The sequence below is a fragment of the Sinohyriopsis cumingii genome, chromosome 10 (assembly GCF_028554795.1).
Source record: "Sinohyriopsis cumingii isolate HCF-2022 chromosome 10, ASM2855479v2, whole genome shotgun sequence".
Classification (NCBI taxonomy): domain Eukaryota; kingdom Metazoa; phylum Mollusca; class Bivalvia; order Unionida; family Unionidae; genus Sinohyriopsis; species Sinohyriopsis cumingii.
The window spans coordinates 52328319-52352113 of NC_142970.1; the positions used below are offsets into that span (position 1 = coordinate 52328319).

The 23795-nt window shown below is 36.5% G+C and overlaps 1 protein-coding gene across 1 annotated transcript in view; it reads right to left on the reverse strand.

Moving 5' to 3' along the window:
- LOC149790156 (uncharacterized) overlaps nt 1-23795 on the reverse strand; it is a 54318-nt gene that overhangs the window by 12034 nt on the left and 18489 nt on the right. Inside the window, exons 4-9 of the mRNA XM_089972147.1 lie at nt 23267-23294; nt 20883-20930; nt 20488-20571; nt 13426-13506; nt 12087-12125; nt 7712-7774 (exon numbers count right to left, since the gene is read on the reverse strand). Coding sequence (XP_089828273.1) covers nt 7712-7774; nt 12087-12125; nt 13426-13506; nt 20488-20571; nt 20883-20930; nt 23267-23294 — 343 coding nt within the window. The remainder of the gene's footprint in view (nt 1-7711; nt 7775-12086; nt 12126-13425; nt 13507-20487; nt 20572-20882; nt 20931-23266; nt 23295-23795) is intronic.

The following is a 23795-nucleotide window of genomic DNA, read 5'->3' on the forward strand; positions in this document are numbered from 1 at the left end:
CATCGACGCGAACAACACTCAACAATACTCCACCACCAAGATCACTAAATAGCAAGAAAATGTCAGAAACAAATAGGCAGCAAAAGGGGTCTGATGACCCCATAAAGTTGACAATAGGTTTGGAGACTTAGAGGACATGAATGCAGAAGAATGTGCTCCACGTCCTCAAGGTAGCTCCCCACCTAACAACAAAAAATACACCCCCGTACTTCCTCCAGATAAATAACCAAACAGATTGCCTCCGCGAAAGGTCTAACCTAGGTCCTGAATCTTTAATATAAAGTTTTAATGAAGAACACCATCTTACAATGGAATTGTAGAGGACTTAATGCCAACTACAATGATATTCTTCTGCTTTTAAACGAACATGATCCTTCTGTACTATGTTTTCAGGAAACATTTTTGAAAAATACGGATAACATCACACTTAAAATTACTCCCTGTTTAACAACTACTCTCAAAATGTTGATAGGGCCTCAGGAGGAGTCTCTGTTATTGTGAACAACAGAGCCCCTCATAGCATCATCCCTCTAAACACAAATTTACAAGCCATTGCTGTAAGCGTCACTCTTCATCGAGTGATTACATTTTGCTCTATTTACTTACCACCAAGCACTAACCTAGTACCAAACGAATTAGACCACCTTGTTCAACAGCTTCCCGCGCGATTTGTTTTACTCGGGAACTTTAATGCCCATAACATTTTATTGGGATCGAATCATATAAGTGACAGAGGTCACAAAGTTAAGACTTTATTTCTAGACACGATCTGTGTCTATATAGCACCAAAACAGCAACATATTTACACCCAGGGACGGGTACATACACGTGGATCGATTTGACAATTTGTTCTCCTTCGCTGCTTTCGGACTATGAATGGATGGTCGCTGATGACCTTCACAGCACTGATCACTTCCCAATCTCCCTTGTAAATCTTAACTCTACAATTGATGAAGTAATTCCACAATGGAATTTAAAGAAGGCCGACTGGGCCAAGTTTGAAACACTCTGTAAAACTAGGCTGAATGCAGGTACAGTTTTCAATGTTAACGATCGCATTCAGCATTTTACATCTATTTTAACCGACATTGGAGAAGAATCTATCCCCAAGTCCTCAACAAACTGTAAAAGAACCCTAAAACCTTGGCTCACTAAGGAATGTAAGGAAGCCATACGGCAACGCCGAGAAGCCTTGAAAAAATTTAACAATCATCCGACGCCCGAGAATTTAAGTAAATATCGTATTCTCCGGGCCAAAGGTCGCCGCACAATCAAAGAGAGTAAACGAGCATCATGGAAGAAATATGTTTCCACTTTAAACTCTCGTTCCTCAATTAGGAAAATTTGGGACACGCTCCGCAAAATAAACGGAAAGAGAAAACACAATTCTTTCCGACATCTGAAACAATTTTAGCTCAAAACGTGACATAGCAAATGTTCTTGCTGATACATTCTCTAAAAAATCCTCGTCATCTAATTATTCAGAAGCCTTCCGAAAGCTTAGAACTCGAAAAAGAAAAGTCACGTTTAAAATTTACATCCAACAACTCGGAAAGTTATAATCAGTTGTTGTCACTATCGGAGCTTAGGAAGGCTTTAGATAAGGCCCATGATACATCCGCTGGGCCTGACGAAATACCTTACCAGTTTTTGAAACACCTTCCAGAATCATCATTAACATCTCTTTTGAAACTCTTCAATGATTTATGGATTACTGGTAATGTACCACAAATCTGGAAAGAAACAACTGTAATGCCAGACCCCAAACCCGGTAAAGATAGCCAAGACCCCAACAGCTATCGACCAATTGCACTCACAAGCTGTGTGTGCAAAACAATGGAACGAATGATCAATTCTCGGCTTGTCTGGTATTTGGAAACTAACAATTTAATATCTCCTTTTCAAGTGGCTTTCGATATGGCCGTAGCACCAATGATCATCTGGTTAGACTGGAAACATTTATTCGCGATGCATTTATTAAGAAAGAACATTTAGTAGCGGTTTTCTTTGATTTAGAAAAGGCCTATGACACGACATGGAAGTACGGGATACTAAATGACCTGAACGATCTAGGTCTAAAAGGCCGTCTGCCCTCTTTCATATCCAACTTTCTCTCCGACAGAGAATTCAAAGTACGAGTGGGCTATATCCACTCAGATCTGCACGAGCAAGAGATGGGTGTGCCCCAGGGCAGTATTTTATCTGTGACGCTCTTTAACATCAAAATTAATAGCATCACCAAGTGTTTCGCTCCAAACTAGACTATGGTTGCGTTGTGTATGGTTCAGCCCGAAAGTCATATCTTAAGGTGCTTGATCCAATTCATCATCAGGGAATAAGACTGGCTCTGGGAGCATTTAAAACATCCCCGTGTGAAAGCCTTCTGGCTGAGGCGAATGAACCACCGTTATCGCATCGTAGAGAATGCTTTCCGCACAGTATGCTCTCAGATTAAAATCAAACCCTCTGAATCCTGCTTTTTCGGCTGTTTTTCAACCCAAATACAAAACTTTATACGAAAATAAACCAAACGCCATACCTCCCTTTGGCATTAGAGTATCATCCAGCCTTGACACTACAAATATAGATCTTTCTAAAATTCAGAAAACGTCTATGTCCGAAACACCACCCTGGCTAATTAAACAACCAAAAGTACGTTTTACGCTACACGATGGAAAAAAATCCGAAACAAACCCTTCTGTCTTCCACAACTCTTACCATGAACTCCTCACCGAATTTAAAAACTACACTAGAATTTACACTGATGGATCAAAGGATGAGGAAAAGGCTGCTGCAACCTTTGTTTGTGGAAATCACACAACGCAAGTTCGCTTACCAAAATGGAGCATCAATTTTTACAGCCGAAATCAAAGCAATAGACTTTGCTCTGCAACATGTAGAAAAGAAACATTTTAAACAGTATCATCTTCTTCGACTCGCTATCAGTACTCCAGTCTCTACACAATAGAAAACTGGAGAACCCATTATTGAAAAACATACTGATCAAAAATACCGAGCTGAGTGTCTCCCACAATATAATATTCTGTTGGTTACCTAGCCACATTGGTATTAAAGGTAACGAAAAAGCAGATCGCGCTGCTTAAATGGCCCTTACTCAAGAACCATCTGATCTTAAAATACCATATACTGATTTTAAACCTTGTATCAGAAAGTTCTTTCGTCAGAAGTGGCAGGCATCATGGAATGATGCCGTGAATAACAAACTTCATGCAATCAAGCCAACTCTAGGAGAATGGACTCCTTCCTACAGAACGATTCGTAGGGAGGAGGTAGTCATTGCAAGAATCCGAATTGGTCATACTTATATCACCCACACCCACATACTAAAAGTCGAAGACCCACCGGAGTGCGTTTCTTGCAATGAACCATTCACTGTCAAGCACTTTATGATAGAGTGCTTTGACCTGCAACCTACGCGCGATCGTTATTACATTGTGCATGACATGAAAAGACCTTTTTGATAATATAAACATCACTCGTATTATAGAGTTCTTGAAAGCCGTAAATATTTACTCTAAACTCTGACTTTTATGCTATCACCTTGTGCAGTTTTATGCAATATATATACCGTCCCATTTTAATACCTTTTCATCTTTTTTACATCTCCCGTTGATCGGGAAGCTTTAGTTTGCACCGTTACCATCTTACCGTTTTTAATTTCAACCATTTGTTCTTTTATATCGCTGGTCGATATAGGACCTTTTATAAGTTTTGAAAGATTATACAAATAACACTTTGTTTTGCGCTAAATAGCCTAAAAGTGCTGATGCGCCGTTAAAAAATAGACAATCAATCAATCAATCAAAAATCAATCAATCAATCAAGCAAAACAATGGAACGAATGATCAATTCTCGGCTTGTATGGTACCTGGAGACTAACAATTTAATATCTCCTTTCCAAAGTGGCTTTCGTTATGGACGGAACACCAACGATCATCTGGTTAGACTAGAAACATTCATTCGCGATGCATTTATCAAGAAAGAATATTTAGTAGCAGTTTTCTTTGATTTAGAAAAGGCCTATGACACAACATGGAAGTACGGGATACTAAAAGACCTACTCGATCTAGGTCTAAAAGGCCGTCTGCCCTCTTTCATATCCAACTTCCTCTCTGACAGAGAATTCAAGGTACGAGTGGGCTCTACTCTCTCAGATTTGCACGAGCAAGAGATGGGTTTGCCCCAGGGCAGTATTTTATCTGTGACACTTTTCTATATCAAAATTAATAGCATCACCAAGTATTTGACTCCTGGTGTGGATTGATCACTATATGTTGATGATTTTCTCATATGTTATCGATGAAAGCACATGCATACAATTGAAAGACCACTACAGCAAAATATAAACAAGACTCAAAATTGGGCTAGTACGAACGGCTTCAAAATCTCAAAATCAAAAACGGTATGCATGCATCTCTGTCAGTTACGACGACACCACGAAGAACCTCGCCTCACGCTGGACGGAACACCTATTCCAGTTGTTGAGGAAACAAAATTTTTACGTATAATCTTTGACAGAAAACTGACTTTTATTTCACACCTAAAAAACTTGAAAGCCAAATGCTTAAAAGCACTTTACCTACTTAAAGTAGTAGCGCACACCGACTGGGGTGCTGATAGAAAAGTCATCCTGAATTTATATAGAACGTTTATTCGCTCCAAACTGGACTATGGTTGCGTTGTGTATGGCTCAGCCCGAAAGTCATATCTTAAAATGCTCGATCCAATTCATCATCAGGGAATAAGACTGGCTGTGGGAGCATTGAAGACATCTCCGTGTGAAAGCCTTCTAGATGAGGCGAATGAACCACCGTTTTCGCATCGTAGAGAAATGCTTTCCGCACAGTATGCTCTCAAATTAAAATCAAATCCTCTGAATCCTGCTTTTTCGGCTGTTTTTCAACCCAGATACAAAACTTTATACGAAAATAAACCAAACGCCATACCTTCCTTTGGCATTAGAATATCATCCAACCTTGACACTACAAATATAGATCTTTGTAAAATTCAGAAAACGTCCATCTCCGAAACACCACCCTGGTTAATTAAATAACCAAAAGTACGTTTTACGCTACACGATGGAAAAAAATCCGAAACAAACCCTTCTGTCTTCCACAACTATTACCATGAACTCCTCACCGAATTTAAAAACTACACCAGAATTTATACTGATGGATCAAAGGAGGAGGAAAAGGCTGCTGCAGCCTTTGTTTTTAGAAATGACACAACGGAAGTTCGCTTAGCAAATGGAGCATCACTTTTTACAGCTGAAGTCAGAGCAATAGACCTTGCTCTGCAACATATAGAAAAGAAACATATTTTAAACAGTATCATCTTCTTTGACTCGCTATCAGTACTCCAGTCACTACACAATAGAAAACAGGAGAATCCATTATTGAAAAACATTCTCGTCCAAAATACCGAGCTTAGTTTCTCCCACAATATATTATACTGTTGGTTACCTAGCCACATTGGTATTAAAGGTAACGAAAAAGCAGATCGCGCTGCTAAAATGGCCCTTACTCAAGAACCATCTGATTTTAAAATACCGTATACTGATTTTAAACCTTGTATCTGAACGTTCTTTCGTCAGAAGTGACAGGCATCATGGAATGATGCCGTGAGTAACAAACTTCATGCAATCAAGCCAACTCTAGGAGAATGGACTCCTTCCTACGGAACCATGCGTAGTGAGGAGGTAGTCATTGCAAGAATCCGAATTGGTCATACTTATATCACGCACTCCCACATACTAAAAGGTGAAGACCCACCAGAGTGCGTTTCTTGCAATGAACCATTTACTGTCAAGCACTTTATGATAGAGTGCTTTGACCTACAACCTACGCGCGATCGTTATTACATTGTGCATGACATGAAAGAACTTTTTGATAATATAAACATCACTCGTATTATAGAGTTCTTGAAAGCCGTAAATATTTACTCTAAACTCTGACTTTTATGCTATCACCTTGTGCAGTTTTATGCAATATATGTACCGTCGCATTTTAATACCTATTCATCTTTTTTACATCCCCCGTTGATCGGGAAGCTTCATTTTGCACCGTTACCATCTTACCGTTTTTAATTTCAACCATTTGTTCTTTTATATCGCTGGTCGATATAGGACCTTTTATAAGTTTTAAAAGATTATACAAATAACACTTTGTTTGGCGCTAAATAGCCTAAAAGTACTGATGCGCCGTTAAAAAATAATCAATCAATCAATCAATCAATCAATCAGACTCGCTATCAGTACTTCAGTCACTACACAATAGAAAACTGGAGAATCCATATTTGTAAAAGATGCTCGTCAAAAATACCGAACTGAGTGTCTCCCACAATATAATATATTGTTGGTTACCTAGCCATGTTGGTATTAAAGGTAACGAAAAAGCGGATAGCGCTGCTGAAATGGCCCTTACTCAAGAACCATCTGATTTTAAAATACCGTATACTGATTTTAAACCTTGTATCAAAAAGTCCTTTCGTCAGAAGTGGCAGGCATCATGGAATGATGCATTGAATAACAAACTTCATTGAATCAAACCAACTGTAGGAGAATGGACTCCTTCCTACAGAACCATGCGTAGGGAGGAGGTAGTCATTGCAAGAATCCGAATTGGTCATACTTATATCACCCACTCCCACATATTAAAAGGCGAAGACCCACCAGAGTGCATTTCTTGCAATGAACCATTCACTGTCAAGCACTTTATGTTAGAGTGTTTTGACCTGCAACCTACGCGCGATCGTTATTACATTGTACATGACATGAAAGAACTTTCTGATGCTATAAACATCACTCGTATTATAGAGTTCCTGAAAACCGTAAATATTTACTCTAAACTCTAACTTTTATACTATCACCTTGTGCAGTTTTATGCAATGTATATAGCGTCCCATTTTAATACCTTTTCATCATTTTTCATTAACATACAACATTTACATCCCCCGTTGATCGGGTAGCTTTATTTTGCACCGTTACCATCTTACCGTTTTAATTTCAACCATTTGTTCTTTTATATCGCTGGTCGATATAGGACCTTTTATAATTTTTAAAGATTATGCAAATAACATTTTATTTGGCACTAAATAGTCTAACAGTGCTGATGCGCCGTTAAAAAAAATCAATCAATCAATCAGTCTGACAGAACTTTAATAAAAAAGTGAAAAAAATCAGATCCCCACTTTGCACTGGCTTAAACAAGTCCAGATTATAATAACTGAAAACGTATGAGAATGTTAATTTATGTTTAGAGTCCAGATTATAATAACTGAAAACGTATGTGAATGTTAATTTATGTTTAGAGTAAGTAATATTAATTCCTATGATGATGTAATACTTGTGATTCCGATAATATGGTTTGGTCTCTCATTGAAACATTTATAACGTTTGTGAGAATATTTTACCGAGATTCTATACATTTTGATAGAGAAGGGGCCAATACTTAAATTGTGATCGCTGTGTGGGTAATAGTCTTTAATAAATTGTATCTGATATTATGCTTAATTTAAATTAAAAATGCGTTTCCATTTTTATATCGTTAGTTTTGCATTATATATATATATATATATATATATATATATATATATATATATATATATATATATATATATATATATATATATATATATATATATATATATATATATATATGTGTGTGTGTGTGTGTGTGTGTGTGTGTGTTACCTTTATTATGTATTAAGCAGGGCCCGTATTTACTGTCACTGCCGAACAGCTCAGCATACAGCACTGAAGAAAGACACGTCTTTATTTTCTACATGAACAAATAATTTTGTGCACTGATTCTTCTCCCGAAAAATAGTATCTACTTATGCAGGGCTGGAAAGATCATGCAATGGTGTTCTTGACTCTAATCAGAATGTTAATGAAGCTGCATAAATATATGTTGGTTACGTTTGTATTTTATGTAAAAGTATGAGCAATAATGTAGAAGTTAACATGCTCAGTAAATGCTTGAACTTACACTGGGCTTCCAAGAAATCGAATCTTCATGGCTTAAGTATAGTTCGTGATTAAAAGAGGTTTTGTGTTCATGCTATGAAGGAATGGTTTAATTGTTGTCCTGTTGATCCAAGCGTGTATATAAAATTTAGTATTTTCTTCTCTGAAGCATAAGACAGCATGTACAGCTTATCCTGTTTTATAGATGCTCTTGAGGTAGCAATATATATATATTCTACGAATGAAAACTATAATACGTTAAGTAGTCGCGTCTGAGCGAATGGCCTAGCTGCGACTTTGATAGAGAAAGTTAAAGAAAATATACCTTAGAAGTGTTCTCCAGCAACATTAACATCTCTACATGTGTGCTATGCTTCCCTTGTGACTTTTTGTGTTTTGATGGGGCCCCGAGTGGTCTAAGGTACTCACCGTTACCGATCACTGCCATCTCACCTCTGTCTGCGAGAGTTTGAGTCTCGGGTACGGCCGAAGTGGTTCTGTGAGAAAGCGTGTCTGTAGCTTCTTGTGGGTCTGTGGTTCTTTCCGGGGATTTCCCGGATTCTTCTTCCACCATTTATACTGGCCGCCAAGTATAGCCTATCTAGTGCTGAAAAATAGCGTTAAACCCTACAACAACAAATATGTTTTGACATATAGGGACAATAATTGCTATGGCAAGACATCTAATATGAGAATGTCTCATTATTATAGTTTGTTTCATTCTCGCTCATATCTTTGACCTAGGTGCATGTTTGTTATGAGTGAGCGCGCAAGTGAGTGAGTGATCGATCAGTGCATAGAACGCATGAAACGGACGATAACGTCCAGCACCTGACACCTAAAATAAGCCCTAGGCAATCGTCCTATTGGCTCGGGATGAACACTATCTTACTCGTTTTGTATAAGCCTATGGTGGTGACCACAATTCTAGAGAATTGTAACATTTGAATATTTAGCGTTTTCGTGTCTGGTTTTTCTGTTATCTCGTGTGTTTTCCTGACTTATCAATATTTTGTTTTTTTTCTTCAATGTATTCTATCAAATAAGCACGTGTATCAACCATACATATTATTTCACAGACATTGAAGATAGGTAACTTAATTTTGTGGTCAGAAATTCTCAAGAATAAAATGTTCGTTAAAGATGACTGTCTCGAAATTATCAGACTTTGCAGAATGATTAATTATTTCAAGGTCACCATATACCCGAATAAATATGTAAATAAATAAACGCATGATAATATGAAATTAAATACCTATATAATAATTATTTAATAAAGTATGTGACAGGCAAATGGTGTCACCTGGCATCAACAAAACCGATCTTTACTTGGACTAAACATATTATCAATCACCTTCATCCCTGACATAGCTGTCATTGATGCATCATCCTTTTCAAAACATTACTACTGAAATAAACGTTTTCTAAGAACCTTTGATTTATTATTAGTTTAATATGGCAACACAAATAAAAGATATACATTTTTTCACTCGATTCCTCTTCTTGCGTCTCTTCGTATACTTATGTTTATCACTGCCATGTTGGGGCCCCGAGTCGCCTAGTGGTCTAAAGCGCTCACCGTTACGGATTACTACCATCTCAGTCTGCGTGGGTTCAAGTCTCGGATTCGGCCAATGTGGGTATGTGAAATAGCCTGCCAGTAGCTTTCTCGTGGGTCAGTGGTTCTTTCCCGGGTTTACCTGGGTTCTTCTTCCATCATTGACACTAGCCGTCGTGCATATCCTATCTTGTGCTGAAAATTGGCGTTAAACCATACAACAACAACAACACTGTCCTATAATGATATACACATGTAATTGTCTTACAAGAGTGAAAATAATTAAAATGTTTTCATAGTAAGTCGGGAGAATCATTGAATCCCAATTGTTAAATCACACAATTTTGTATTAATTATTATAAATTTAATTATGGACAAAGTTAAATTCACGGATGCTTATTTATTCAGCTTTGTTTACCCCCTTTGATGATACATCGTTAAACTACTTAGCTAAAGCCGGTGTTTTGTCATTCAAAGAAAGAGTTCTCAACATAATTCCTTAGATTCGAAAACAAACAGAAAACCACATTATTAGAACTGATGTTTCCCTATTTACGGTCCAAATATGGGAAGACATTAAAAGACACTAAATGATGCCGTAAAACACTGAAAATTAATAAAAGCTGAATGCAAAGTTTATTTGAAATAAAAGCTGCTGGCGGAGTTTTTTTTCTCAAGTGAATAGGAATCAAACATTGAACGGCAAAAATGTTACTAAATAATGAAGGGGATAAACTGCACGATATAGTGATACGGAGCCGCATAAAGAGTCTCCAAAGAATTAAGGAAATGATAGAATGGAAATCTAATGGATGGTGTAAGAGTTAGAGGAGATTAATGTACTAAAGATAAACCTTTTATAAAAATAAAAGAAACAACAATGAATACGATATTATCTGTTTAGAATATATCGTTTATGGAAAAAAAATACCTGAGACTTTAGAAACAGACTATAATCCAGGGAATTGCTTGAGAATCCGTTCAAGCGGCAAGATGGATAACATACGATAAATCAGGTGTGGTGCAACTTCTTGCAAATTTAGAAACTTGAATGATGCAGTATTATTCTAAGGTAACTATTTCTATCTTTTAAATAATTTTTTGGCATGATTCTCAAAGATAAATATTAAAGTTACAAGTTAAAGAAGGTCATGTAGTGGCACTTCATGTTGATATTTAGAAATCACGTTTTCACATGCATTTAGAATAGAAATGTGGGATATTTTTGTACACTTTATACGTATCACGTTCCTTAAATTAAAGGACGTTTGCCCTATCTTGATAAAAAAATGGATTTTAGACACAAAACAACACTTGATTCAGTGTTTACAGAAATGACGTATCGTTGCGCTGAATTACACGATGAGCAGAATAAGGCTACACAAAGGTATATGTTGATAGAGTGCCTCACTCGCTCTTTAGTTTATAGCTATTGTACTCTTACCCCCTCTCTCAATGCCTATGGACAACAAGAATCGAATTACTGGTTCTTTACTCAGTTGTGAAATCTTGCTTTGCATTTTTCTATTACGAATCAAACGCTGTTCCTAATAGTGGATACAGGAAGGTAACTAGGTCATCAGGTATACAAGCTTCACGTGGCCGAAGCGTGCTTTGCGCTGACATAGAGATTGTCATAAACTTATTAATGTTTGAGACACTATGTGTTTTGTGGTATCTGACTTATTCTGAATTATGTAAATTAAGAACCTGGATCTATCATGGTGATTTTGTTTTCTTTAAAAAGACATAGCACTTTAGAAACTTTAACGAAACTATACAATTTAGTTGACCAAGTATTCAAATTGTATTGAGATTTCATCTTCTGCTACGAGATACCATGAAGAGTAATCTTTTTGATGATCAACATATTGCGGCTGTGAGAAATTGGTTTACATATTTTTCAGTCTCACCTGCATACTAAAGAAAAAAGAATCGCGCCTCCTTTCAAATAATCTTAAATGAAAATAAACGCTTTCCCGTTAACATGTATACTTTTAGCAAGTAGTTGACGATAACATGACGGTTGTCTCAATACATCCTCCCTCTACAACAAATAGTGCCTAATATGAAGCTTCATAGCTAATAAGATTGGAAATGATACAAATGAATGCTGGTTTTCATAAGTCTTTAAATAACTCAAGCTAAACATGGGGCAGAACAATTTTGTGATATATGCACATAATTTTATGATCAACTGATAAATTGTCGACAACTGAACTCTTGTTTAGAGTCCAAACAGAAATTGTCCGTGAAATCAACGAAACAATGTGGATGCTAGTGTTCATAGGCAGTGATATTTGCACAGAACGTACTCATCCTTGAATGCGTTAGGGCTAACATCGAGAAGAAGCTTCGCATCAAATTTAGTTTAAATCTAATGATAAATGTTAATGTTAAAGCCTATACAAAGATGACGGAATATAAATAGAAAACATCTAAATAATATTATCTTAATAACTGTTTAGAACGGCTATTGTCACGATTTTAAAAATGATAGATAGAATGATGTAGATAGTTTGAGAAAAAGAGACAGAGTACCATCAAAATCATGATTTTGATTTTTACACGTCCACCGATCTGAAATAAAAATGTATTTTCTTTTTTGAATCAATTCTTGTTAATGTGAATGTTACGTTAAACAGATACGTCTGAACGCAATATAAAGTTTTGTCGATACAAAGATGTTAATTATAGTAAACAGTTTATAGCCAGTTATATGAACTGATCAGAAAAGTAAGAAATAATTGTGACCAGATATTAAGAAATAAATATTTCATATGTATGTATGTATCTATGTATGCATGGCGAGGAAAATAAATGTGTTCAGTTTTCATATAATGCTGGTTCTCTTTAAAAACATTTATCAGCTTTCTTCTTTATAATGGAACCATAAAAACTGCAAGTAATTCAAATTAAGGATTCGGGACAGCAAAACCCCTTGCTTTTGCGATATAAAGATTGGTTTAATTTTAACAAATGTTTCTTTCAGAATGCAAATATTTTGCCCGTGTTTTACAGTTTTCCGATGAGCTACGATTTGATTGACGTAAATCGAAAAAGATTGATGGATAAAAGTGGGAGAAAAAACCCGCCTAAAATCATTTATGGAACAATGAAATGGAAAATAAATATTTCGAATATAATTTTACAAAGTTAAAAAACACAATACTAGTGGAGTGTCTGTTTTACAAAAGCTTTAAAATCTCTGTGTGGCAGGCTCACTTCAAAGAGGGTATTGTTAATGCTTGCAAGAGCTCGAGGTGGAAGCCTGTGCAAAGTGTTACAGGTATCAAAACCAGCGATACATAAATATAAAAGGGCTACGTAATAGTTGTAAATAAGATAAATCAAGCTTTAAGTTCGTTCAATTTATTATTTAAAGTGATCCGCAACTGTTACACTCTCGCTATAAACCACATCCCCCAATATCACCGTCTGGTTAAGGATCAATTATTTCTCTAAGTTAAGTTATATCACAGCTACTTTATTTTGCTTTCTCAGTTGTTTGGTTGTCGTTATGTAGTTTCATACTATGTCATGCTTTTTTCGTTGTGGTCTTGTGTTCAGTATTTGAAATATTACATTACAACATTGCTTATTGGATTGCTCATAATAACAATGATCACTTATAGCCCTACTACACACACACACACACACACACACACACACACATATATATATATATATATATATATATATATATATATATATATATATATATATATATATATATATATATATATATATATATATATATATATATATATATATATATATATATATATATATATATATATATATATCTTCCATTAAAAATTGCATGATGAATTATTTCACTATTTGAACAAAAGTTAGAAAATATTTCATATCAACATACTATGATATTTTTCAGGATGGTAGGCAACATGTCCGCTACAGTTACATCCCCCTGATGTATTGTGATGCGATGAGTAATATGCTACAAATAAATTAAACATGCATATAGGCAAAAGGCAACAACAACGACGGTAAAAATATCAGCAAGATCAATACCACTAATGATACTAATAATACTAACTGTAATAATGTAAATGATAACATATGTTGTTAGTGTTGTTGTGTAGGAACTCAAAGTCGTACTCGAATTACATTTACTAGAGCTTTTAGTATGCATATATTGAAGTCTGATGAATATTAGGAGTGTTCTTTATCGACTACCGTGGTGACATACGTCGTTTACAAGCACATCTGAAATCTAAATTTAATGTAATTTCACCAGGAGGTGAGGGACAAGTAAGCCGATCAATACTGCAGACCAATTAGTAGCTGATGGACTTATCAAAATCCCCGAAACTCGTGTGAAAAGTGTTAATAAATACATATGCAGATACTGCAAATGAGAAAAACTGATGTATAATTGAACACAAGTAGTTGTATGCGTCACTTGAGAGCCATACGGGAATTAGCATTAGCCCATATGTTTGCACTATACATCACTTGAAAGCAAAATGGAAGTCCTATGTTAACGTCGGCATTGTTTTATCCTTTTCCATGTTGAAATACTTATACAGCAGTATGGGAAAAAAAATCTTTTTGATTACAATCCAAACAAACAAATCTACTATCCAACGAAATGTGTAGCAGTGTATACACATATAATCTGTACTCACGGACTAGGACTACATTCATCATTACCTAAATGTAAAGAGAAGCAGAAAAAGAAACGTTGTTTCAATGCTGGCCGGCGTAGAACAGGAAGAAGAATTCCAGTTATCTCCCTTATTTCGGCTCAACAATGTAAAAAAAGTTCGACCGTTAACGTTCATAGCCAAAAAAAACCAAAATAAAGGTACCAAAACTGGATCAGAGTCGGATGATGAACCATGTAGTGTGGAATCCTTTCCTCGCTTCATGGTCATCCAGTCAAAAGATGAATCGAAACCACTTGCTGCACTATCGCCATTTTTAGTCGAAAAGACTATGTTTGGATTAGTCGGCAAGACAAAAAGTGTCAAAAAACTAAAATCAGGCGGCCTACTTGTGGAGTGTGAGCGCAAAGCACATACTAAAAATATCCAAAAAATTAAAACCTTTCACGATATTCCAGTAACCTGTTTCGCCCACTCTACACTTAATACATCAAAAGGCGTTATTCGTTGCCGTGACCTAGTAGGAGTCAGCGACAAAGAAATCGTGGAGGGGATGAAAAATGAAGGTGTCACGGCAAAATGTTGACAGGGCCTCAGGAGGAGTCTCTGTTATTGTGAACAACAAAGCCCCTCATAGCGTCATCCCTTTAAACACAAATTTACAAGCAAATTGCTGTGAGCGTCACTCTACATCGAGTGATTTACCTTTTGTTCTATTTACATACCACCAAACACCAACCTGGTACCAAACGAATTAGACAATCTTGTTCAACAACTCCCTGCACCCTTTGTTTTACTCGGGGATTTTAATGCCCATAACATTTTATGGGGTTCAAATCACATAAGTGACAGAGGTCACAAAATAGAAGACTTAATTTCCAGACACGATTTGTGTCTATATAATACCAAATCACCGACATATTTACATCCAGGAACGGGTACATACACATGTATCGATTTGAGAATTTGTTTGCCCATCGCTGCTTTTGGACTATGAATGGAAGGTCGCTGATGACCTTCAAAACAGTGATCACTTTCCAGTCTCAACAACACCGACGTTGCAATTGGCGAAGCAATTCCACATTGGAATTTAAAGAAAGCCGACTGGGCCAAATTTGAAACACTTTGTACAACTAGACTTAACAGGGATGCTGTTTTAAACGACAATAACCCTTTTTAATATTTTACTTCTGTTTTAATCGACATAGCAGAAAAATCAATTCCCAAGTCCTCACCAAACAGTAATAAACTCTCAAAACCATGGTTCACAAAAGAATGTAAAGAGGCCATTAGACAACGCAGAGAAGCACTGATAACTTTTAATACTCGTCCAACGCCCGAAAATTTAACTAAGTACTGTATTGTTCGGGCCAAAGTCCGCCGCACGATTAAAGAAAGTAAAAGAGCATCATGGAAAAAATATGTTTCCACTCTAAATTCTCGTTCCTCTATAAAGAAAGTTTGGGACAAGATCCGCAAAATAAATGGAAGGGAAAATACAATTCGTTTCGACATCTCAAACTAAACAACAAGAATATCAATTCCAAACATGCCATAGTTAATATACTTGCTGATAGCTTCTCCAAAAATTCATCATCCTCTAATTATTCAGAAGCCTTCAGAAGATTAAAAACTCACAAAGAAAAGACACGGTTGAAATTCACATCGAATAACTCAGAAAGTTATAATCAACCGTTTACACTGTTTGAGCTGATGGAATCTCTGAATAAGGCCCAAGATACATCCACTGGGCCTGACGAAATACACTAACAGTATTTGAAACACCTCCCAGAACCTTCATTAACAGTCCTTCTGGAAATTTTCAATAATTTATGGATTACTGGTAATGTACCAAAAATTTGGAAAGAGGCAACAGTAATACCAATTCCTAAACCCGGTTAAGATAGCGCAGATCCAAACAGCTATCGACCAATTGCACTCACCAGCTCTGTGTGCAAAACAAAGGAACAAATGATCAATTCTCGGCTTGTCTGGTACTTGGAAACTAACAATTTAATATCTCCTTCCCAAAGTGGCTTTCGATATGGCCAGAGCACCAACGATAATCTTGTTAGTCTAGAAACATTCAGTCGCGACGCATTTATCAAGAAAGAACACTTAGTAGCGGTTTTCTTTGATTTAGAAAAGGACTATGACACGACATGGAAGTACGGGATACTAAATGACCTGAACGATCTGGGTCTAAAAGGCCGTCTGCCCTATTTTTTATCCAACTTTCTCTCAGACAGAGAATTCAAAGTACGTCGCCTTGCGGGTCCGGGGTTGTAGAATTGACCCGACGTGCCTCGCTACGTGTCGTAAAAGGCGACTAAGTAGAGGCAACCTGTTTGCCGTGGGTTGCATCCCGTGTCGGGGGAGGAAAGGATCCTGGTAGTTGAGCAGAGGCTTTCCATGCAATACACTACTTTGTCCTCTACTTCCCTTAGACGGGTGGTCGGGATGGGCCCGGTTCCGACAAATCGGCTGGTCACGCCGAGCCCTAGGATGTCTTTATTTACTCTCTCACCTTCTTTATCTGTCTCCTTGTATCTCTCTTGATACCACCGTTGCCCCTATATTATATTCTTTTATCTTTCCATTTTCCAAGTCTTAGAAGACTTCCTGGAAGGCGGTGGCTTAACGGGTCAATCGGGGGGTACTTTTAACGACCTTAGAAATTGGCGACTTCATTGTCAATCAAATTTAATTTTATCAACTGAGTATGGCATCTGTGTATCCCTGGCACTTGAAAAGTGTCCCCTTGTTGGGCTACTTGGTGGGTGGGGAGCACGGGTGCTGAATTTTTATTCAAGCCATCATGGATAATTCCAACAAAAATCAAAACAAACGTACCAAAACTGGATCAGAGTCGGAGGATGAGCCATGTAGTGGTGAATCCTTTCCTCGCTTCATGGTCATCCAATCGAAAGACGAGGCTAAACCACTTGCTGCACTATCGCCATTTATACTCGAAAAGACTATATTTGGATTAGTCGGCAAGCCGAAAAGTGTAAAAAAACTAAAATCAGGCGGCCTACTTGTAGAGTGTGAGCGTAAAGCACACACTGAAAATATACAAAAAATTAAGACCTTAAGACCTTTCAGTAACCTGTTTCGCCCACTCTACACTTAACAGATCAAAAGGCATCATTCTTTGCCGTGACCTTGCAGGAGTCAGCGACAAAGAAATCGTCGAGGGGATGAAAAATGATGGTGTCACTGCAGTCCGCAGAATTCGTATCAAACGAAACAACAATCTGCAGGACACCAACACTATTATACTCACCTTTAATAAGCCAACAGTACCTAAAGTGGTCAAGGTTGGATTCCTACAAGTTAAGGTTGAGGTATACATACCAAATCCCCTCCGATGTTACAAATGTCAAAAATATGGTCATCATGAAGACCGATGCTCTAGAAGACAAATATGCGGCCGATGCGGCGACCCCTCCCATCGGGAATCAGAGTGCAAAGCCACTCCACATTGTCTCAACTGCGGCAAAGAACATCATGCTAGTTCAAAGGAATGCGACACATGGAAACAGGAGAAGGAAATCCAGAGGGTTAAATACACGTCCAACATCCCCTATCCAGAGGCCAGGAAGCTTGTACGAGCTAGATCACTCCCCTGCCCATCCTTCTCAACTGAAGTCAACAGCAGCCAAAAAGCAACGAAAGACGCTCAAACTCAAACAAACCCACCTGAATCCCATTCCGACTCGAACATCCCGCACTACAAACCCCAGAAAAACTCAACATCGACGGAAACAACACTCAATACTCCAACACCAAGATCACCAACTAGCAAGAGAAAGTCAGAAACAAATAGGCAGGAAAAGGGGTCTGATGACCCCATCAAGCTGCACAATAGGTTTGGAGACTTGTAGGACATGGATGCAGAAGAATCTGCTCCATGTCCTCAAGGTAGCTCCAGACCTAACAACAAAAAATACACCCCCGTACTTCCTCCAGATAAATAACCAAACAGATTGCCTCCGCGAAAGGTCTAACCTAGCTCCAGAATCTTCAGTATAAAGTTGTAATGAAGAACACCATTTTACAATGCAACTGTAGAGGACTTAAAACCAACTACCATGATATTCTTCTGCTTTTAAACGAACATGATCCTGCAGTACTATGTCTTCAGGAAACATTTTTGAAAAATACAGATAACATCACACTTAAAAATTACTCACTGTTTAACAACTACTCTCAAAATGTTGATAGGGCCTCAGGAGGAGTCTCTGTTATTGTGAACAACAGAGCCCCTCATAGCATCATCCCTCTAAACACAAATTTACAAGCCATTGCTGTAAGCGTCACTCTTCATCGAGTGATTACATTTTGCTCTATTTACTTGCCACCAAACACTAACCTAGTTCCAAACGAATTAGACACCCTTGTTCAACAACTTCCCGCGCCATTTATTTTACTTGGGGATTTTAATGCCCATAACATTTTATGGGGATCAAATCATATAAGTGACAGAGGTCACAAAGTTGAAGACTTTATTTCTAGACACGATCTGTGTCTATATAACACCAAAACAGCAACATATTTACACCCAGGCACGGGTACACACACATGCATCGATTTGACAATTTGTTCTCCTTCGCTGCTTTTGGACTATGAATGGAAAGTCGCTGATGACCTTCACAGCAGCGATCACTTCCCAATCTCCCTTGTAAATCTTAACTCTACAATTGATGAAATAATTCCACAATGGAATTTAAAGAAGGCCGACTGGGCCAAGTCTGAAACACTCTGTAGAACTAGGCTGAATGAGGATACAGTGTTCAATGTAAATGACTCTCTTCAGCATTTTACATCTATTTTAATAGAGATTGCAGAACAATCCATTCCCAAGTCCTCGCCGTATTGTAAAAGAATCCTCGCTAAATTCAATCCTAACTTGGCTACACCATACTAAATATATAATGAGTGTATAAACCTTATACCCTTTACGTTGGATATGTTTGTATGGAAGCAAGGCTTGTTAGAAACACTCATACCCTTGTGTAATAGCATTTTATATTTGTTTGAGCATATAGCGTGTATATACACACTCATAATTTTGTGTGATAGTATGTATGTTTATGTGAATGTCTCTTTCGTACCCTTCGGCTTTTTACTACACCCCTCATTAGTGATAGTATGTTTATTGCACATAAGTATAAATTATGAGTACAAAAATGCATTTTCGGTGGTAGCTGGGGTTTGCGATTGAATTGTGATCAAATATAAGGTGCTGAATAGTATGTGTGTGATGTGGCTTGTAATATAAGAGAAGTTGCTTAACAGTAAGGATGTGCTTGGATAGTATATGAAAACTTATGGTGGAATAAAATCTAAATATTGTAAAATTACAGTTCACTTTTACATCTTTTTGTATGTATGCAAACTCAACCTGTATGTAAACAGTCCCACATTGTGATATCATGGTTGTATGGACAGCATGCGTCTATAAACACGCCTATCTTTATATGTTATTCTTGTATGCAAGTATAGTGTGTCAACAGTCATGTCCTTTTTGCTGGATAGTGTGCTTGTACGTATGACAGTACTTTGCGTCTATAAACACTCCTGCCTTTGTGTGATAATATAGCATGTATGTGTGAAGCTGTATTGTGTATATAAACGCTCCTACCGTTTCGTTAAATATTAGGGATGTATGTGTTGGATGTTATACCAACTTAATTTAGAATTACATTTCGCATACGGCTCTATTAACCTTTCAACATGGAAACTGCTTATACCAATTCCCAAGTTAGAATAGGATTTCCAGCTTCGCTTGCAACCGCCATTCCACCATTAAAGCTAGGAATATTTTTCAAATAGGATGTTTCGTTTGACTCCAAAATGCCATTGGTTCTCAACTGTCATATTTTAATGTCACCTCGAATAATGTTACCATGTAACTCCATTTGAAATCAGCCTCCTTCAACAATATTACCATATACCCACAACGTTAAACATGGATTTATCATAGGATTACACCTTTGGCTCTCAAGTGGAACATAATGTTAACCTATGGGCTAATGCTAATTACTGCTTGTCTTTCAAGTGGCCCATTCAAACAAATCTGCATAGTGTTTCTCAAACTCATTTTACAAAGTCTGTAGGAGGTAAAATGTTCTAATATTTCAGGGACTGGTACAGTCAAAAGCCTTTATTATGATATTTATTTTAAGTAAAATCACACGTTTCATGTAAACGAAAAGCTTCGGAACTATATATAGTACACCTACAAAATTATCGATGATGATGATAATGATGATAGTAAATAATAAAGGGAGAGAAAAAATACGTACTTTTCATTTTCTCAATAACATCATGCATGCAGTGTGGTCCAAGATGAGAAGATCGTGCATGCAAAACACGAAGTTTAAGAATCACTGCAAATTGTGCAAAATCAAAATGTATGATGTTGCAATACATTTTAGGACAAATAATACGATGGTAACATTTAATCATATTTTTAAGACGTTATTTTAAACCAAAACACACTTATCCGCTTTCACTAGAAACAGTAATCAAATTTAGATGCTGTATAAGTATCTCAGTTACAATAATATCTTTACTTGTAAAGCCATATTAAAATATAATCAACTAAAATGTTTCTATGTTGGTGTGTGTGTGTGTGTGTGTGTCAGAACGATAGACAGACAGACAGAGATAGATAGAGAAATAAGGCGGATAATCTTACCGGAGTCAAGGGAATGACACTGACCATCATTTTCCAAAGCAATGAGCTCTATAAGAGAAATGTCTCTGGGAATTGACGGATTATTGCTTTCAAGTAATATATACAAAATAAGATTTCCACTAAATTATATCACGGTTACATCTCGAAATCTTAATTTATTAGGTAATATACTAAAAATCAGTTAGAAGAGGATATACTCAAGTCCCTATACGGCTTGCACTATTAATATATTTTGTTTTCTTTATAAAAATATTGCTCAACTCCATTGGTGCACAATTTGCAGTAAACGTTACCATGTAATCATAATGTCCCTGTCACGTACATTTTTGTCATTCACTTGCAATACATTTATTTTATAATCTTTGATACGGATATTCACAACATAATAACATTGCTGTTTCTAGCGGTAAAGCAGGCGTTAAACGTGTTTGACACAAACACACACATATCACTTGATCACGAGGTGCAAGAAGAAAAATACAACGAAATGCATACGCATCCTTCTCTCTGTATCTCTCCTGCCCCCCAAGTGGAAACCTTCCCGTTTACATTATATATATATATATATATATATATACATATTTATATATCGTATTTCCCGGCCTATAAGTCGCTTTGGAGTATAAGTTGAATCAGAAAATTTTGCAAATTTTCCATCCTCTATCCATATATATATATGTTGATGCTGAGTATAAGACGAGACCAGATCAATACCTGAGATTGTGTTTTTAAATTCGTTCCGAACAGCATCGCGACTTTTATCCTATCTATAACTCAGTAACCTTTCCAGTCTAGATCATTATATGTAACTAAAAGTACCGAATTTGTTTCACACGAAATATTTTAAATGTCTTATGTACTTTTAGCTACATATAATGTCATAGACCCGAGTATTTATTGAGTAATATATAGAATGAAACTCGCGATGGTGAGAGGAATTATATTATAATAACTTCCGGTTTCATATATATTCAAAGTGTCACTATCATATTTCAAATTACCAGCAATAGGGAAATTGCATTATCAATACTAAAATGCTTTTTTTCTTCAATTTGATAGGTTTTTGGGCGGGGGGGGGGGGGCAGGAGAAATACAGAGAGAAGGATGCAGATGTTCCATTGTATTTTTCTTCTTGCACCTCGTCATAAAAAGAAAATGTGGTCCGATATATGAGAAACAGAGAAAGAAAGTTCAGCTCTTCGTGTGTTTTTTTTACCACATTGAAAGTTTTGTTAAAAAAGCAATTAATAAATATTCCTTGGTGAGAATCCAAAAATGTGAAAATAATGTCATTTGTACAGAGAATTGATCGATCCGTAGTTAGGTTGCCATTCGTCAAATTTTACACCGGTCATCTTGGTATTTAGCTGGTCTGTTCCTTGCTTAATATAATCCTCTTTTAGGTGCGCAAGAGTTAAGATACTGATATTCGTTATTGACCATCCTAATTTGCAGCGAGTATGTGGAAACTATGCCAAGTGAAACTAAGAAAAGACTGAGATAATTCAATAGTAAAAGTATAACATTATTTACAGTCCATACAAATCATTGTTTTGTTTCACTTGTCAATGCTACTGACTATGAGATTCATATTTACCACCAATATCTCTCGTTTTCTCTCTGTCTATTAGTGGATTGTTTCAGTTTTCCGACCATGGGTATAGTTAGAGAGAGAGAGAGAGAGAGAGAGAGAGACTTGTTAGTCTAAAGTATTTATTTTGTTTTCAAAAGCAAATATATTGTTATATGAAATAACATGGTTATTTAGTCGCAAGAGACAAGATGAGAGTTTCGTTTGCACCATACGTATATGTGTGTCACCTAGCGAAGGAATTTGCAGAGTGGACTTTTTCCTGTTAGGTATTTACATTGGGAGCGTGTGACAATATACACAACTCTTGTTGAAAGTGCAAAGATGTTATTATAACGACTTAGAAGATTGAAGATTACTCGGTTTAACTTGGAGCGCAAGGTTCTTTCAACTCGAAGTGCTTGTTTTCTCTTGCTCCATAAATTTACACACAGTATCCCTTTACTGAGAGATTTCGAAGAAATGTGTAGCATCTTATAAGCCATCAGAAAATGAATATGAATGTGACATGAATATATAAATATGGTCTCGTTGCGATTAGTAATAAACGTACCAAAGCATATTTGTATAAGCTTCAGTGATATAGTAACTCGTCTTGCACTTGAAAAAGAAATATAATTCTTACTAGAAGTGTATATTTGATAATATATGTTAAAACTCGTGTATCTTCATTCTTGATGTACCTATCTAAATGCCCGTCAAAGGTATGTCTGCACATGGTTTTAATTTCCATTATTTTCCATATAATTCCGTATTTATGTCAGTTTATTTGTATGCAGGTTATATTACTTACCTTTGTATTCCGTAAAACTTTCGCAGCTCTAAAAAATGAGATCAAATGTAACAATTTTGTTATCAAAATACTATGAACCACAAAATAAATATAATCTTTTCTGCTTCATTATAAAAGCTACTTAATGATTGTTTCAGAAATATACCATTAGTATTGAACCAATGGAGAACTTAGGCCTATATCATCGTATTTATTTCAAATCCTCCAATGAACAATTTTTATTTGATTTTGTTTTTAATTCTAGCTTATCTATATTAGGGATTTGTTTACTACGATATCTAACAGTATTTTGCAAGTTCCGTTTATTAACTAAGTACCCTCTGAATTCTACAAAAGTGAGATTGAGATTAACTTTAAGAATGAACTTAAAGTTGCCAAAGAAAATGCCAATTGTATGCAAGGAAGATGCCATCTTTCTTATCTATGTCCATTTTAACAGAAGATTTGGAATCAGGAATACGCAGTTATTCGAGATCCGACTAAGGATGAAACCTATTGGGATGGAGGGGAAAGCTGAAGGCAACAAAGT